At 46.3% G+C, this 16,784-nt stretch overlaps 1 protein-coding gene across 2 annotated transcripts in view; it reads left to right on the top strand.

Annotated features, from left to right (window-relative positions):
* Ap2b1 (adaptor related protein complex 2 subunit beta 1) overlaps positions 1-12,470 on the top strand; it is a 106,353-nt gene extending 93,883 nt beyond the window's left edge. For both annotated transcript variants that reach the window (XM_050132234.1, XM_050132233.1), the window contains 2 exons: positions 2,438-2,592; positions 9,954-12,470. In XM_050132234.1, the coding sequence (XP_049988191.1) occupies positions 2,438-2,592; positions 9,954-10,028 (230 nt within the window). In that variant the 3' untranslated portion in view covers positions 10,029-12,470. The remainder of the gene's footprint in view (positions 1-2,437; positions 2,593-9,953) is intronic.
* Positions 12,471-16,784: the final 4,314 nt, after the last annotated feature.

The raw sequence follows: 16,784 nt of genomic DNA, 5'->3' as shown, positions 1-16,784 counted from the left end.
AAAAAAAAAAAAAAAAAAAAAAAAAAAAAAAAAAAAAAAAAAAGATACCAACCCACTTGGGCATGGACTCTTAAACTATAAATGCAGCTGGTAAAGCCTGCTCTTGCTGTCTTGCTTCCAGCTCTCTGCCCATTCATGCAGAGGACTTTTATCTAGGATAGTGATCTGTAAGTCTCCCCTAAATAAATAACCCTTTACTATATAAAATTCTGAACTAGTGTGGAATTATTTTATAACTTCCACCATCAAAACCCTGTCTTAAAAAAAAAGAGCGAGAGAATGTTCTGGTTGGTTAACATTATTAACATAATGTATTAAAGGGTGGTAACACTAGGAGGGTTGAGAACCACTGCATTAGACAGTGAGCTGGGATGAATCCAGGTCTTCTAGCAGAGCAGCCAGTGTTCTTCACTGCTGAGCCTTCTGCCAGCCCCTAAAGCCACTCTTAAGTTGTTACTACTTAACAACTTAAGTTGTTTCTTTGATATTAGTGAAAACTTTATAAATAAAAGGCAAAAAGTTAAATAATAACTGATAAAATGTTTAATGAATGAGGCCTTAGTGCTGCCTTCTCTGAAGCTACCTGACATCATAATGAGAAGGGCCTCTAAAAGCTACTTCCGTCTGAGCAGGTGCTTTAACCCTGGAGCAGCTCTAGCACCTGAGTAAATACAAAATCTGAATACATATTTACAGATAGTGGTAACGGGTACTTGTTGTCCAGATGCTGAGAAAAGCTCATAATAAAAACATGAGGTTGCCTGTGCTGAGATCTTCCCTTTCCCTGGGCAGAACGTCACCATGCTTCCTTTTCCTAGAGACCCTACAGGAATACAGCAGACCTTTTTGTGAGAGAGTTTTTAGTTCCTGAACTAGGCTGAGTAATTTGAGGTCTCATCTGAAGCTAATATAATAAGTAACGAGCAAAGAAACTGTGCTTATCCTTTAGTGTCTCTCTCTCTCTCTCTCTCTCTCTCTCTCTCTCTGTGGAGGGGGGTGTGGTTTTTTATCGAGTGCTGGCATTAAAGGCATGGACTACCACACCTGGCGCATCATCTCTGTTCTTAGTTTGTCTGTCTCTGACTCCAGTATCCCACATGCCCTTTAATTCCAGACCATCATGTCTCTGATGCTGTAGTCACAAGAGCAAGGCCCTGCCGTGAGCTAGTGAGTGCAGAGGCATGGTCCTCGTGGACCAGTCATCTTCACACAGCTTTAGCCCTCCTCGGTGTCCTTCTATCAGACCGTCATATTACCAGACAGAAAACAGAATAAGGTGTGTTAACATTGGTTTAGAGTTACCAGAGGAGATTACACAGTAGAAAGGCCTCAGATTGACTAAGACCAAACTAAGAACTCATAGTAATGACTTCTCAGGGCTGTGACAACATTCTCTGGGCAAAGCAACAGAAGAAAGGAAGAGTCTATCAGACTCACAGTCTATCGAGTGGGGAGTTGCTACAGCAGGAGCCAGGAGCCTGAGGCAGCTGGTCAGCACTGCATTCTTGTCTTTTATTAAAGCACTTCGTTTCCTTGTTTCTTTGAAAGCGTGATTTTCTCTAGCATCTAAAGAATTAATTTGCTTGCTTAAAAAAAAAGTTAAGTATCCAGTTTAAAATCTGACTTGAAAAGGTTTGTGCAGTTCTGCCCTTTTCTAACCCTGGGAAACTGAGGCCTAAGTGACTCAGAGTCAAGTAACAGGGACTGGGGAGGCCTGCGTCTGACCATCAATGTAACTGCGCTGGTTGGGGAGCAGTAACACCCACACCGCCGTCTGTGTAGGACTCCTACTCTCCCCAGCACTTGCTTCAGTCTACCACTGTGATTCTTGATAACTGTCCATTTGACCTGGCTAGCATCCCTTAGAGGGCGCCCCTCTAGACACTCCTGTGAGCAGTTATCTAAATTAGGTTAGCCTCTGGGCATGCCTGTGTGGGATTATCTGGATTACTAATTGACACGGGAAACTCTACCTTAAGTCTGTCCACCATTCCTTGGGGTGGAGTCCTGGACTGAATAAAAACTGGAAAGCAGGAGAACACTGGCACCCATTCAGCCTTTGCTGAAGGAGGGCTCAGCATTCACCAGCTGCCTCCAGCCTTGACTCCCCACCACGATGGACTGTGAGCCTTAACAGGCCTTTCGTTTCTTCTGTTGCTTGGGCCAGGGAGTATTGTCACAGCCTCAAGAAAAGTCATGAGTTCTTAGTTTGGTCTCAGTTCATCTGAGGCCTTTCTACTTTGTAATCTTCTTTGGTAACTCTAAACCAATGTTAACACACCTTATTCTGTTTTCTGTCTGATAATATGACAGGCCCTTCGTTTTGCCCCCTGGAATGTGTGTGTGACAGAGTTCATCAGGGAACTCAAGCGAGTATGCGATGCTCACAAGAATGTCTGAGATTTTCACTGAGTAAGTTTTGAATCTCTGCTTCTAGACACAGTTTCCAGCAAGCTGCAAAACAACAATGTTTACACTATTGCCAAGAGGAATGTGGAAGGGCAAGACATGCTGTACCAGTCCCTGAAGCTCACTAATGGCATTTGGATTTTGGCCGAGCTACGGATCCAGCCAGGAAACCCCAATTATACGGTAAGGCCTTTCCCTGAATGGATGAGAAAGATTAGAGTAAGACAGTAAGAACCCATACATTTCTTCCTTAGGGCCCAACAGAGACTGGAGGGAGTACCTTTGACCTGAGACACCCAAAAGGAGCATTCAGTAAAGTAGTCCCTAGTTGCCTTCATGAAAGACTGCCTCTCCTCGCTGTAGTCTTCTGCCACTCAAAATGCATGGTACTCAGGTAGATCATTTGCCTCTGACAGCAAGGAGGTCTGCAAACCCATCGCTTCCCTGACACATAGCGATGCTTCCTCTTCAGCATCAAGTTGGTGCTGTAATAAGCTGTCAAGAGCAGTGTTTCTAGCTGGGCATTATGGTGCACACCTTTAATCCCATCTTTGGTAGTCAGAGGCAGGCAGATTGTTGTGAGTTTGAGGCCAGCCAGAGCTTCCTAATGAGATCCTATCTCAAAAATAAATAAATAAAAGTAAAAATAAATGTTTCTGGAGTCAAGGGATGGCTCAGTGGGTAATGGTGCTTGCTGTGTAAACGTGAGGACCTCGGTTCAGATCCTCAGTGCCCACATAAAAGCTGGGCATAACCACGCATGCTGTAAAACACAGCATTGCACGAGGAGGAGCAGGAGGATCATTGGAACTTGCTGACCAGCCAGCCTCGTTCTCTCCCTCCCCCACATCTCTCCCTCCCTCCCCCCCCCTCTCTCTCTCTCACACACACACACACAGAGTGGTGAGCTCCAGGTTCAGTGAGAGACTTGTGATGGAAAAGGTAGAACCGGATGCCCAACACACTCCTCTGGCTTTTGCACATGGACACACATATGCACACATACCCCCAAAATAATTTCTACCTGGCTTTAAACTGGACCTTTCCTACTTTTGGAGTTCTTGGCCTTAAGGATATCTAGACCTAGATACAACTACTACCTCAAAGTCATGATGTGAACAAGTCACTAATTAACCATTCCTAACCGTGGTTTCTTTAGCCTAGAGGAAAGTCTCCAGCCTGCAGGTTTCCCCTTTGAACCTTGAGGAACCTCCTCCAGTATCCCACTGAACTGAAGCAGAGGTTCTGGGATGGCTTCATACAACAGAAACCATTGCATTGTTAAACAGCAAAGACTGGTCCAAAGGCTGCTTGTGATGTGCATTGGGAAGGTTACTGACAAACCTGGAAATGGGGGAATGTCTCATTCTCATGTTAGACTGCTTTGAAAGATGTGATGGGAAGAAGATTCAAAATTGACTAGTTCTGAGGGACTCAGGGAACCTGTTACTCCTCTGACACCATTCCTTAATTTTAACAGCTCTTGTTTATCCTAGCGTACATTGCCCCATGTGTGTGCCTGCTGCTGAGTCCTGTCAGCTCGGGCTTTCGTCAGCGTCTGTGAGCTTTCCCCACAGGTGGACACTCCTCCCGTCCCTGCCACCATCTCTTATCTTTTTTGTTTTGCTTTGCTGTTTGTTTTAGTTTTTTTTGGGACAGAGTTCCATCATATAACCCTAGCCATCCTAGAATACATCATATAGACCAGGCTGACCTCAAACTCACAAAAATCCGCCTGACTCTGCCTCCCAAATGCTGAAGTTTAAGGGAGTCCTGGGATTAAAGGCATGTGCCAACAAGCCAGGCTCATCTCTTATTTTTTTCAGAGAGTGGTAATCTACCTTGTCATTTACCTTAAGTGCCTAGGACAGGAAAACCCTCTTTACTCTTCCAGGACAAGGTCTTGCTGTAAAATTCAGATCTTGTAAAATAACTCCATTTACTTTTCTAGACATTTGCTCAAAGTCTGTATGTATGTGCCTTTTTAACTCACCATTAGTAGTGTATACATTGTTCTATCGTGACTAAGTTAAAGAAGCATTTTATTCCCAGGTTGTAGACAAAGAGATCCTGGTCAAGAATGATGAGAGAGGGACAGTGAGGTGACGGGGTAGGTAAAGTCACTTGCCACCAAGCCTGATAACCTGTTCAATTCCCAGACCTGCGTGGTGAAAGGAGAAAACTGGCTCCCACCAATTGTCCTCTGACCACCACAAGTACTGTGCCACATGCACACACCAATACATATTTAAGAATAATTAGTGAGGGTTGGAGAGATGGCTCAGAGGTTAAGAGCATTGCCTGTTCTTCCAAAGGTCCTGAGTTCAATTCCCAGCAACCACATGGTGGTTCACAACCATCTGTAATAGGGTCTGGTGCCTTCTTCTGGCCTGCAGGCATACACACAGACAGAATATTGTATACACAACAAATAAATAAATATTTTTAAAAAAAGAATAATTAGTGAAGTTGGACCCTGGTGCACAGACTGTGATCCCCACTATGTGAGAGGCTCAGGCAGGAAGATCATAAATTCAAGGCCAAACTGGGCACTCAGAAACTCTATCCATCTCAAAGAAAAAAGTAAAAATAGAGCTGGGGGATATCACTCAATGGTAGATCACCTGTCGGCTAGGATAGGACCTAGGTTCAACCCCTGGTACCAGAAGTGGGGTTAAAAAAGATTTGTTCAAAAATCATGTAATTTTTTTTTTAAAAAAATAAACAGTAATATTTAAGGTTCAGGTGTTTGTTGACGGTTCCTAAAGCACATTGTTTGAGAAAGGCTATTCACTCTCTTAGATATAGTTAACACTTTAAAACATACTTTATTTTAAAATAATTGAGAACTCACATGGTTTTTAATGGGACTTTTTACTTTTCCCAGTTTTTTTATATAGATAATATTTTACACATAGTATACTTTCAAAACTAGAAAATAACAAATAAGTATAGACATAATGAGACTGCACATGACATACTTTTTCATGCCGGGAAGAGTGACTTGTTTTTTTCTGTGTGGGAGGAGTCTTTTGTCTTTTTCTTGTTGTTGGGGGTGTTACTTGTTTTTGAGACAGATTTTCACTTTGTAGCCCTAGCTGGCCTGGAATTCACCATATAAACCAGGCTGGCTTGAAACTCAGAGATTCACCTGCCTCTGCTTCCCAGGGGCTGGAATGTAACCCTAGCCCTGGCAAACACTCCTTGGTTCTCCTACAATGACTGTGTCATTTTGGAATATTATAGAAAGTAAATCATACACCACTTAGCCTCTCTTTTATATGTGTCTCTCTGTGTGATGTGTACATGTATGTTCATGTGTGTCAATGCACATGTGTCTTAGTCAGTGGTCTGTTGCTGTGAAGAGATACCATGACCATGGCAACTCTTATATTTGGGGCTAGCTTATAGTTCAGAAGTTTATTAATCCATTGTTTTATGGTGGCAAACATGGTGCTGGAGAAGGAGCTGAGAGTTCTATATCCCAATCGCCACACATCAGAAAAAAGAGAGAACACTTGAACATTTGAAACCCCAAAGCCCAACCCTCATCACATGCTTCCTCCAGCAAGGCCACACCTTCTAATCCCTGTAGTGCCACTCCCTAATGACCAGACATTCAAGTGTATGAGCCTAGGGAGGCCATTACTATTCACACTACCACATGTGTGTGTTTTATACATGTGGAAGTCTGAGTCTCACCCTCACCTTATTCGTTTAGACAGGGTCTCAGTTGGCAGCCAGTGCAGCAATTTTAGCAATATTTTAAGCTGCTTATACTGCAGGCAGTTAAGCATGCCCACTCACCATGTATGTGGGTGAGAATCCAGTCTCTGGTCTTGTAACTTACACTGAACCATTTTTCCAGCCCCTTATATAATCTATAAGATTATTTTTTTGCATGTTCCATAATATCCTTTTACTAGTTTCTAACGTGTACCAGTAGTTTGCTTTTTGCATGGTCATATGTTAGCCAACTGTATGCATCAACCATGGATTCTTAAATCATGAAGTGAAAGATATTTTCTCCTCTGTATTCTTTGAAAATTTGAGATATTTGTAAGCCAAGCATGATGGTGTATGCATTTAATCCCAGCACTTTGGAAGCAGAGGCAGGCTAATCTCTGTGAGTTCGAGGCCAGCTTGGTCTACAGAGCAAGTTCCAGGACAGCCAGGGATACACAGAGAAACCCTGTCTGAAAGAGAGAGAGATTCACAGTTATAGGAAATGCTATAGCTGAAGAGATCTTAAATGATCTCTTTTCACTTGACCCAGAAAACACAAGCATGGGAATCGAGGGTTCAAGTCTTCTTCACTTGCACTTTAAGAACACCTGGGAGTTTTCAGCCCCTCAAAAGCACACAGATCCAAAAGCTACCAAGTACCTCATGGTAACACTTTACAGAAAAATGTGAGCCATTCCATATTGTAGTGGTGGAGTTTGTAGGTATGCCTAAACCAGAGTATGCTGGACTCGGGGTTGGCAGCTTAAAATATTGCTAAAATTTTGCTGCACGTTCTTAAAAATGCAGAGAGTAGGTACAAGTGTCAATGTGGACTGTGTGGTCATCTGGCATTTCCAGTTGAACAAAGATAAATCACTCTCCTGCAGAGCTCATGGTTAGGTTAACCCATGGATGTACTCCCATGCCACACTGAGATAATCCTAAAGGAAAAGTAACAGATTATCCCTAAAACAGAATACACAGAAGGAGGGAAAAATATCCCGGAAGAAACAAATCTCATTGCCTAGTCTTTCCCTCTATCAAGCCACCAAAGATCCTGATGTCATCATGGGCTGCCACTCCACCCATTGTTAATGGTTTGATGACAGTTGTCTTTTAAAGGAAAACATTAATTGTGGCTAGCTTACAGTTCAGAGGTGGAGTACATTATTGTCATGGCAACACACCTTTGACATGGTGTTGGAAAAGTAGCCAAGGGTTGTACATCCAGATCCATAGGTAGTAGGGATTGAGAGGGAGGGAGAGACTAACTGATTTGAGCATTTGAAATGGCAAAGCCCGTTCCTAGTGACACACTTCCTCCCAGGCTGTACCTCCTAATAGTGCCACTCGCTTTGGGCCTGTAGCAGCCATTTTCATTCAAACCACAACGAAGCCTTACTTGCCCAAAGCCTCGCTTTTGCCAAAGCATCCTGATGCCAAGAGCAAAAGTGAGTTAACTCCTCCCCGTGACCACATAGTGTCTGGCAGACATGAGTAACTATAATTTGAAGCTCTAGAAGCACTTGCATTTGTGCCAACAAATATATGGTAAGGATTGGTAAAGATAGTATTCATATTCAAAGCTCCACCCTTAGTATTGTCCACGTCAACAAGCTGTTGTCCTGTGCCGGGGCTGACAGGCTCCAGACAGGTATAGGCAGGGTACCTTGAGACGTCTCCAGAGTTCACACTGGCCATATGCACTAAGCTGCAGAATAAGACCAAAGCCCTGTGCAGGTCAGTGTTCAGGTTTCCTGACCTCCAATAGATCCACATCTCTGAGACTGGGACTTCACCACATTTAATGTGCATTTAATACACATTAATACGTGGTAGCTGAGAAACAGCTTATCCTCCTTGGCTAAAGTCAGGATCATTCCTGTGTGGTCCCCTAGATAAGTGGCAAGCCCTGCACTCTTGAAGACCCTCTTAAAGATGTGTTAAACCCATCCCCACCTCACCAGTCATGTTCAATAGTAAATCTTATATCCAATTTTAAATAATAATAATAATAAAACCTGTGATTTAGTACACTAAAGTACAAATAAAGGAATAAAGAAGAGGCACACACTTCTAATCCTTACAGCACTTAGGAGGCAGAGGCAGGCAGATCTCTGAGTTTGAGGCCAGCCTGATTTACATGGAGCATTCCAGTCAGGACAATATAGTGAGACCTTGTCTAGCAAGATTCTCAGATAAATGCTAAAAAAGTGGGAGGGGTGGATCTAAAGCTTGTACCATATCTATGTTTATACATAGTTGTAGGTTGTTTTGTTTGGTTCTGGTTACATTTATCAGGATTTTCTTCATGACTGATAATAGACTGTAAAAGACCAGTGAGATCACTTTTGGGGGGCCACACGTGTGGTCCTGCTAATCCAGTCCTAACTGGGTCTCAGTCCCTGGGACCTACATGTGGAAGAGTAAGCCGACTCCCCACAAGTTGCCCCTTGACCCCCAAACATAGGTGCACACATACAAATTTTTTAATCCCTTTAAATAAAGTATCTCCTTTTATTTTATGTTTATGTCTGCACATTTGCTGTGTGTGCGTGTGTTCATGTGTGTGCATTCAGTAGCCAAAGGTTGAAGACAGTGTCTTCCCCAATCACTCTTTTCTACCTTATTTTTAGAGACCCTTGTTGAAATAGGAGCGGCGGGGCTGCGTCCCCAGCACCCCGTCTGCCTCGCTAGCATATGCCCCGAAATAACAACACACAAACTGTATTCATTTAAGCACTGCTTGGCCCATTTCTGTCTAGCCTCTTCTAGGCTAATTCTCGCACCTGGAGTAGCCTGTTTCTAATAATTGTTTGTAGCACCCCAAGGTGCGCTTACCGGGAAGATTCTAGCCTACGTCCATCCTGGGTCTGAGCTTCATCCCATATGCCCAGGAGAGCGAAGCAGGGCCTCTGCTCCAGAGAGCAGAGCTGTCAGGTCTGACCTCACTTCCTCTTCCTCCCAGCATTCCATTCTGTTTACTTCTCCCATCTTCCTCCTGTTTACTCCTCCCACCTATGTTTTAACCTATCAGGGCAAGCAGTTTCTTTATTTAATTAACCAATGAAATCAACAGATTGATATATGACACTCCCACATCAGACCCTATTTCTCTCTGATCTCACCATTTTAGCTAGAGTGGCTGGCCACCACGCCACAGGCATCCTGCTCTTTCCACCTCCCCCCAACGCTGGAATCAGGTGTCTGTCACTGTGCCCAGCTTTTTACATGGGTGCTAGGGATCACAAGCTCATGCGGGTACAGCAGCTACTTCACCTGCTGAGCCATCTCCCCAATTCTGTGTTGCTTTTTATGAGATAGTGTCTCACTCTGTAGCCCAGGCTGGCCTGGAACTCACAGCAATCCTCCCACCTCAGCCTCCTAAGTGCTGGCATGCAGTCGTGAGCTACCACCTAACTAACTTTAAGTTTTTAGAATGTTGGTGTTTCAGGAAATTAAGACTGTCCTCCTGAAAGTGGAACTGAGATCCATTTCAGACATAGGAACTGAGATCTCAGCTGAAAGGACTGTCACCAGGTTAAGGGGTTTCCTCAGTACTGGCCTCTGCACCTTTGGCAGAACCTCAGAACAGTGGTCCCCTGGGATCATGTGGGCTGTGGGGAGATCACAGTGCACAGCTTGACACCAACAAAATTGAAGTTTTGAAATCCATGATTTGTGTTAATGTGAACTCTCTGTTTGCCTGTTCCAGTCGTAGAGTGTCTTGGAATGTCAGAAACGGTCTTGACCTGAATGTTCGGATGCATCTGGATCTGTTTCCATCCCCATGCTAATCTCCTTTCTCCTCTTCACAGCTGTCGCTGAAGTGCAGAGCCCCTGAAGTCTCTCAGTACATCTACCAGGTCTATGACAGCATTTTGAAAAACTAATAAATGGGTCCTGTACCCTCCAGCCACCCTGTAATCGGTGCAAGCCAAGAACTCTTAACTGAAAGAAGTCGTACTGCTGTGTAGAGCCTGAACCCCAACACTGCGCCACCCACCCCGGTAGTGACCAGTCGCCCTGTGCTGACATTAGCATTCACCCCGTTGGATAGGTTAGCTTCCTGTGACGTGTGTAACCACTGCTTCCGTCATTCCCCACTTCTGCCACCTGCTGCTGCTCTCAGTCCTTCCCTGTGAGCTTCTCCATGCTGTGCCAATGGCTAGCCTTTTCTACACCCTCTTTTGAGTGTAGTTTGATATTTTGTAATCGAAAGCTCATTTCACAAGCAGAAAAGGGCAACAAGTTAATTAAAGCAAGGAAAAGTGTCACTGAAACATAAACTGCACCTTATTGTTTTCTATTTTTGTACAGATGAGAAATTGAGGTAGAACGATGAGTAGGGAGGGTTGATTGACCGTCATTCGTAGAGGAGAAACAGGCACGGCCCCAGCCCCTTCTGGGGAGGGGGGTTCTCTTGTCTTTGGCAACCCTGCTCCTGGTCATTTGCATTCTTTTTCCCATCTATCCAGATTCTTTCCTTGGCCAAGCCTTCAAGCTCCCTTATGTCCCTCGCTATCTCATTTGATGACTCCATGCTTGGCAGTGGTGGTCTTCATTGTTTCTGAATGCAGGGACCCTGGGCCTGTAGGCACAAAGCCGAGAGATGATAGAAGGCTGTTCCCTTCCACTGTGTTGCCCTAGTGATCACACTGACTGACGAGCTGAGAGGAGATGAGTGAGAACCACAGTGCCCTCCCCTAGCCTTCTTCCCTCTGTTCCTCGGGGACAGTTCACACCGAAAGTCAGGGTTCTCGAGTCAAAATAGATTTTAATGGTTTATCCAACCTTGTTTTTCAACAAAGAAAGGTAACAGGAAAAAAGATTATTGCTGAGGCCTCTTGACTCTTGAGTAGCAGAGCTGAGGCTGGTTCCCTAAAGCTCCGTCAGCTCCCCTGTATGGCTGGCTCGTTGCTATTCTTTTCCTGTGCCTGCCTGCGGCTCTTTGCATACTCTGTACTGAGTTTGGTGCTCCACCATTGACTGGTGGCAGGTGGCGGTTGACATCTCAGTTACCTGAATACACATCCAGGTACTGAGAGTGAAGTGGAGCTAACATTTGCCAGGCTCTCCTAGAGCACAGTTCTGGAGGCCAGCAGTGAGTGTAGAGAGGTTGTCAGTTCTCGCTGTCCCTCAGCTCCCTGATCTGCTCTCCATCCATGGTACTCAAGCTCCAAAGCAAAGTAAGATCATCCCAGAAGGCCATGTAGTTCTTGTCATCTTTCAAAGGGCTGAGGATGTGAGGTCCCCTCCTGTAGCACATTGGTTGATTCATCAGAGAATGCCTCATACCCACTGCCCTCTGAGGACTGTTCACACTGTTAGAGATGGCACAGCCTGGCACCTTGTAGTCAGGGTCCATTAAGAGTTCCCTGCTGAAGTCAGAAGTATGCCAGGGTCCAGAGACCTCATCCTCATGCTGGACTCAGCCCTAACTGGATCCAGAGGAGAGGTTGTGGAAAATCAGATAGAAACCAGCTTCCTTCAACCGAGTGCTGGAATGATCCTGTTTTCTCTCAAGTTCCATAAGCCTTTAGCATCTTTGCTGGCTGGTGGAAAGGAAATACAACCCTCCCTCACCATGCGGGAATAGGAAATGCTGCAAGGCTGTGTGGGAGGCAGGTAGGTTGGTGATATGTTGGGTGGAAAAGCAAGTTGACAAAGTTCCCTTGTTGAGACTCATTCATGGAGTCGGTTGGATATGAGTAGTGTAAGGGGTTCACACTACAAACACAGTTTTCTCATCTCAAAGCAAACTGTAGTTCCCGAAAGAAGAGTATTTGCCCGGGCAAGCAGAGAACAATTTGATGCCAGGGTGTGCCCACCCCTGAAACTGAGGCCTCTCTACCTGTGTTGGATAAGAACTGCTGTTCTCTGCTGGCCTAACTGAGCCAATCGGTGATGTCTGACCCCCTGGGGAAGCCACCTCTCACTCCACCCAGGCAGAGCTAGGGAGGGATGCTGCTTCTATGAAAGGGCCTCCTGAAGAGACAACAGTCTGCTGCCCCTGCCGCAGCTTCCCTCCAGGCCCCTCTCAAGCTTGGCCAGATTGGGAGAGCGGAGTCGGGTTCCTCTGTATCCTCTCTCCTTGCTCTAAGTGTGTCTCTGATGTGAGCTGGAGTTAAGAGGGCAGGGAAACAAACACATTGGAGCTCTTCTGGGTCAGAGTCCTTGAGTGTCTGTCCTCAGCCAAGCCTGGTCTGTGTGTCTGTGTTGTGAAGCTTGGGACACTGGAGCCAGGTGTGTGAGGGTAAAGGTTGCCCTAAGAATGCTTGTTCTTCTGTTCTTGTTGGGATTTGTTCGGGGGGAGGGGGGTTGGGGGAAACTTCCTTGTGTATTCATCAATAAACTCATTTACACAAAATAAAGTTTGTGTGTGTACTATGTTCTCAGGTCTGACACCCCAGGATAAAACATAGCTGACCAGAGAAGGGACATTAGTAACCCCCCCTTTTTTTTAATGACTCTAGCCCTCCCAGGGGTTCATCTAGATGAAATTAGGATTGAGAAAAAGCCTTTATCTCAGGAAGCCACCTGGTGTTCCAAGTCTCAAGTCACCTCCCTTCAGTAAGGTATGTGCAGGGAAGCCAGTCTCTCTGGCAGCTGTTCCCAGACACTGGGAGAATGGCAGTGGTGGGTCCCCCATCCCCCTGGATTGTCAGTATCTGCCAGCATAGCCAAGGGCAGGAACATAGAGGGGCTGCTGCGGGCACCTGTTACCCAGGATGTCTGAGCACTCAGGTGCAAAAGCTTCTTGAACCCAGGGCCAGCATGTTCCCAAGCAAGTGGGACAGCCCGAGATATCCAGAACTGTTGTGTATTGCTTGAAGAAGCCCTTGGGCAAGTCCTTGAACATCTCACAAATATAGACAGGGTCTGGAGTTTTCAGCACTTAATTGCTCAAAGTAGTTTCTTTTGGTGTCTAGACAATGAGCTGCCTTTGGCAACTGGGGACCCTCTGCTGGACCTCCAAGCTCTAGGGGAACCCTGAGAAAGAAAGAAGGTCTCTAAGTTGAAGTTCGGGTCAGTCTTGGGCTCTGTCTGGGATAAGGTCAAGCAAAGTCCCCAGACACACCCCGCTCAGGTACAAGTCACCTGCAGAGCTTTCAGAATGATGTATCTTCATATTGAACGAGTGAGTCAGGGTGAAGGTGAGGTGGCCCAATGGTAAAGGCATCTGAGAATCTGATTCACATCCCTGGAACCCACATCGGGGGAGGAGAGAACCATCTCCCGGAAGTACACACAAGCCCACACCATTGCATGTCTGTGTCCCATATGTACACAGACACTAAATAAATTGCTTTAAAAATATTTAATAGTGTTTCCCCGTGCTCGTCTACAGCAGTACTTGCGGTAGAATGGTAAAGCACTCGGTGCCCACAATACCTGTTTACCCTGCTCATCTGAACTTGCCATCACCTGCTTTTCAGGGCGCTGTGGCCCCACATCTGACTGCATGGCAGTTCCCTCTCACTCCATAAAAGCTGCTCCCCTCCCACTCACTGTATCCAGCTTTGCTGAGTCCTGAGGATGGCCATATGCTCAAAGCAGCTGACCACCCTCCCACACCCCCAACCTAAACCTGTTTTCAGAGACTGCACTGTTCCCTGCCCCTGGGATGGGCCTCAGGTATGTTGTTGGAGAGGACTCTCCAGTCTGGGCCTTCCTCCTCCCACTGCTTGCATTAGTACTTCCGGTCTTGCTTGGACCCTGATTTTTCCCTGCACCCTCAGCTCTAAGAAGCAAGAGCCTGTTTATTTTAATAGCTGGTATGGCGCTTGGGAAAGATCACACCTCCCCCGTTGTTACCCATTTCTACCTCCTGAACACTAATCCTAGAATCCCAGCCAGCCCCCGGACATGGTATCAGCAGCAAGGACGTTTCTTGAAAAGTTTTGAGTTGGCTTTGGACTTGCCTCCTCGGGTTTCCAGTTTAGCTTTTGCCCTTCCGTTCCCCACGCTGCCAGCAAGGGGGAAGCCTCAGCTGGGGGTTGGTCAGACCTAGATTCTTAGTTGGAAAAGTGACTTGAGCTGTTTAGGGGAGCATTGTTTGGGAACAACACACACTGCCAAGGATCAGATCCGCCTTAGGCAGAACCCTAACACCTTAACTAAGAGTGCCTGTTGGTACGGAGGACTCCTTCCATTCACACGCGCAGCAGGCCTCTGATGGGACAGGTGGGTCTAGCCTGTCTATCTTCCATACCCTGGCTTCAGATGCTACAGAGGGCACACACAATTGCTCACCTAGAACCTGAGTTTGTGAGCTTGCCCCTCAGTCACCAGGAATCCTTAGCCACAGCCACAAAGTCAGACAGATCCAAGAACCAAACCCCTTTAGCTTTCCCAACAAGGTAATCCTAGTGACAGAGAAGAGTAAACAGGGCCAAATCAGCTCTCAGTAGAGCAAAATGAATTAGCTTCAGTTTAGGGAAAATACTACCACTGTTTCTTCTTTAAATAAAAGCAGTGCTTTAAATGGCATGCCACTGAAGGCTAGTATGAAGTCCCATAATCTGTAGGGTAGAGGCTTGCAAGGTTTCTTATTTCTAGTCCTCAAGCTGAAATGGACCTATGTCCCAGGGGAATAATTGAAAGCTTCAATCCTCAGGCAAGATGGGGATGAAATATTTTTGAGATGCAGTAGGAAAGAGTGTCCTGGATGATTTATTTAACGAAGCTAAGAGGATGTCAGTGACTCAACTGGAATCCCTTGGGATCAGACACATCTAATCCCCACCCAGCCCCAAAGTAGTGCTCTGAGAGAGGGGCCCTGACCTTTCCCAGTCCTCAAGCCCACATTCTAACTCCAGGAGCCCACCTAGAATAAATAGGAATGCTCTCTCTCTCTCTCTCTCTCTCTCTCTCTCTCTCTCTCTCTCTCTCTCTCTCTCTCTCTCTGTCAGTAATGTTCATTCAGAAAGGTAAGACCACACACTTGGGCTCCATACCATGCAGTGTGTAAAGGTATCACACACCTTGGCTCATTTCTGCACTGTCTGCAACAGTGGGGGAAAGAACTAGAATCTGTTTCATAAATACGGGCTCCTTCTTGCCTCCATCACACAGTACAGGGCAGGACTGAAATCAAATACAGAGCTGTCTGACTGGGAAGCCAGGCTTCTGAGCACTGCACCTTCTGCCCAACAGAGATGGAGACAGCCTTCGGGGAAATGCCCAAAACACAGAGCCCAATGGGAGAAGGGAAAGAGGGTCTGTGAGTTAGTTGGAGCTTTGGAGGAGGATGCAGTCACAATGGGGAAAACCCTTGGCGGATGGGCACAGACTAGTTTCTCCTTGCCATGCATTTAATGCCCAGCTGTGATGTCCTGCTTCCCATCCATCCAGTACAGGACAAAGAACAAACTCCTGGTGGTTTGGATCAGTGATAGTTTTCCTTGTCAACTCCATTGGATTTGAAATTATCCAAGAAACACATCTCTGGGTGTGCCTGTGAGGGTGTTTCCAGAGAAGTTTAAGTGAAGAGGGGAAACCCACCTGAATGTAAGCAAAAGGGAAAAAATGCACTTAACCTAGCATTCACCTCTGCTCCCTTCCTGGCTGCCCACGTAGCGCCAGCCCCCCCTCATTCCCACCACTTCCCCTTCTGGCCACAATAGACTGCCCCCCTAAACCATGGGCCAAAATGAACCCTATCTCCCTGAAACCACTTTTGTCAGGTATTTGCCGCACCAAGAAAAGAACTAGAAGAGGGTCTCTGAGACTCTTTTAGGGGGGCAGAAAGCAGTCAAGAAGGCACATAAGTCACAGTTCGAGGTCAGAGGATGTATGGGAGTTCTCTCCTTTGGATCCCGGGGAACCAAAACCAGGTCCTCAAGCTTGGCGGTAGGCACCTGAACAGGCTGACATCTTGCAGCCAGAGACCTTGTCTTAAACTCTCCCAACATCTTCTGGCCCCATTCTTCCAGCCTGTGGGGTTCTGTCAGGTCTCTCCACTCTCTCCTAAAGCCCCTACTATTGTGCCAAGCCTCTGCTGACCCCTCTAAAGAACTGGCTGGGCTGCTCTGACCTCCCAGACACCTTGACTTCGAACACAGGGATTTGTCTTTGGCTTCCCACTAGACTGTGAGCCCTCTGCTGAGCTTTTCTGTAGCAGCCTAGCTAGTGACTCAGCCTTTGTATTCCACATTTTGCATTTAAATACGAGGACTTACTCATCTTTTCTCAACCTCAATGATCTCATCTGTAGAATGGGGGAAACAGCCTGTTTCATGGAATGTTCTGGGGCTTTAACTTGAGGATTTAGGCAAAGCTCTTAGCATACTAGGATGTTAGCTACTGATAAAAATATGTTGATGAGGATTGCTTGAGAATAAATACAAGAGAAACTGCGCCCTCAAGCCTGGCAAATGCTGGGATCTCACAGACGAGAGGGACTGCAGTTTTAGAGGAGTGGAGGTCATGCTTTGGCAGGGGCCCAGCTTTGCTTGGCGCTAGCCTGGCCTGCTGTTCCCTGCCGCAGTGAAAGGCGAGAGTGACCACCCTCTACTCCGTCCTCCGGGGGTGGAGGAGCAAAAGAACCTGGATGTCAGCACCCAGGGCAGGGCACACTCTGGGCAGCTGCCAGTCACTGACTGACCAGACCGGTAAGGGTCGGAAGGACAGACCGTGGGGAGGAG

Source organism: Alexandromys fortis, unplaced genomic scaffold (genome assembly GCF_014885135.2).
Source record: "Alexandromys fortis isolate MF-2015 unplaced genomic scaffold, M_Fortis_MF-2015_v1.1 scaffold_412, whole genome shotgun sequence".
Classification (NCBI taxonomy): domain Eukaryota; kingdom Metazoa; phylum Chordata; class Mammalia; order Rodentia; family Cricetidae; genus Alexandromys; species Alexandromys fortis.
The sequence above is the reverse complement of the archived record's forward strand: the minus strand, read 5'-3'. Positions and strand labels throughout refer to the sequence as shown.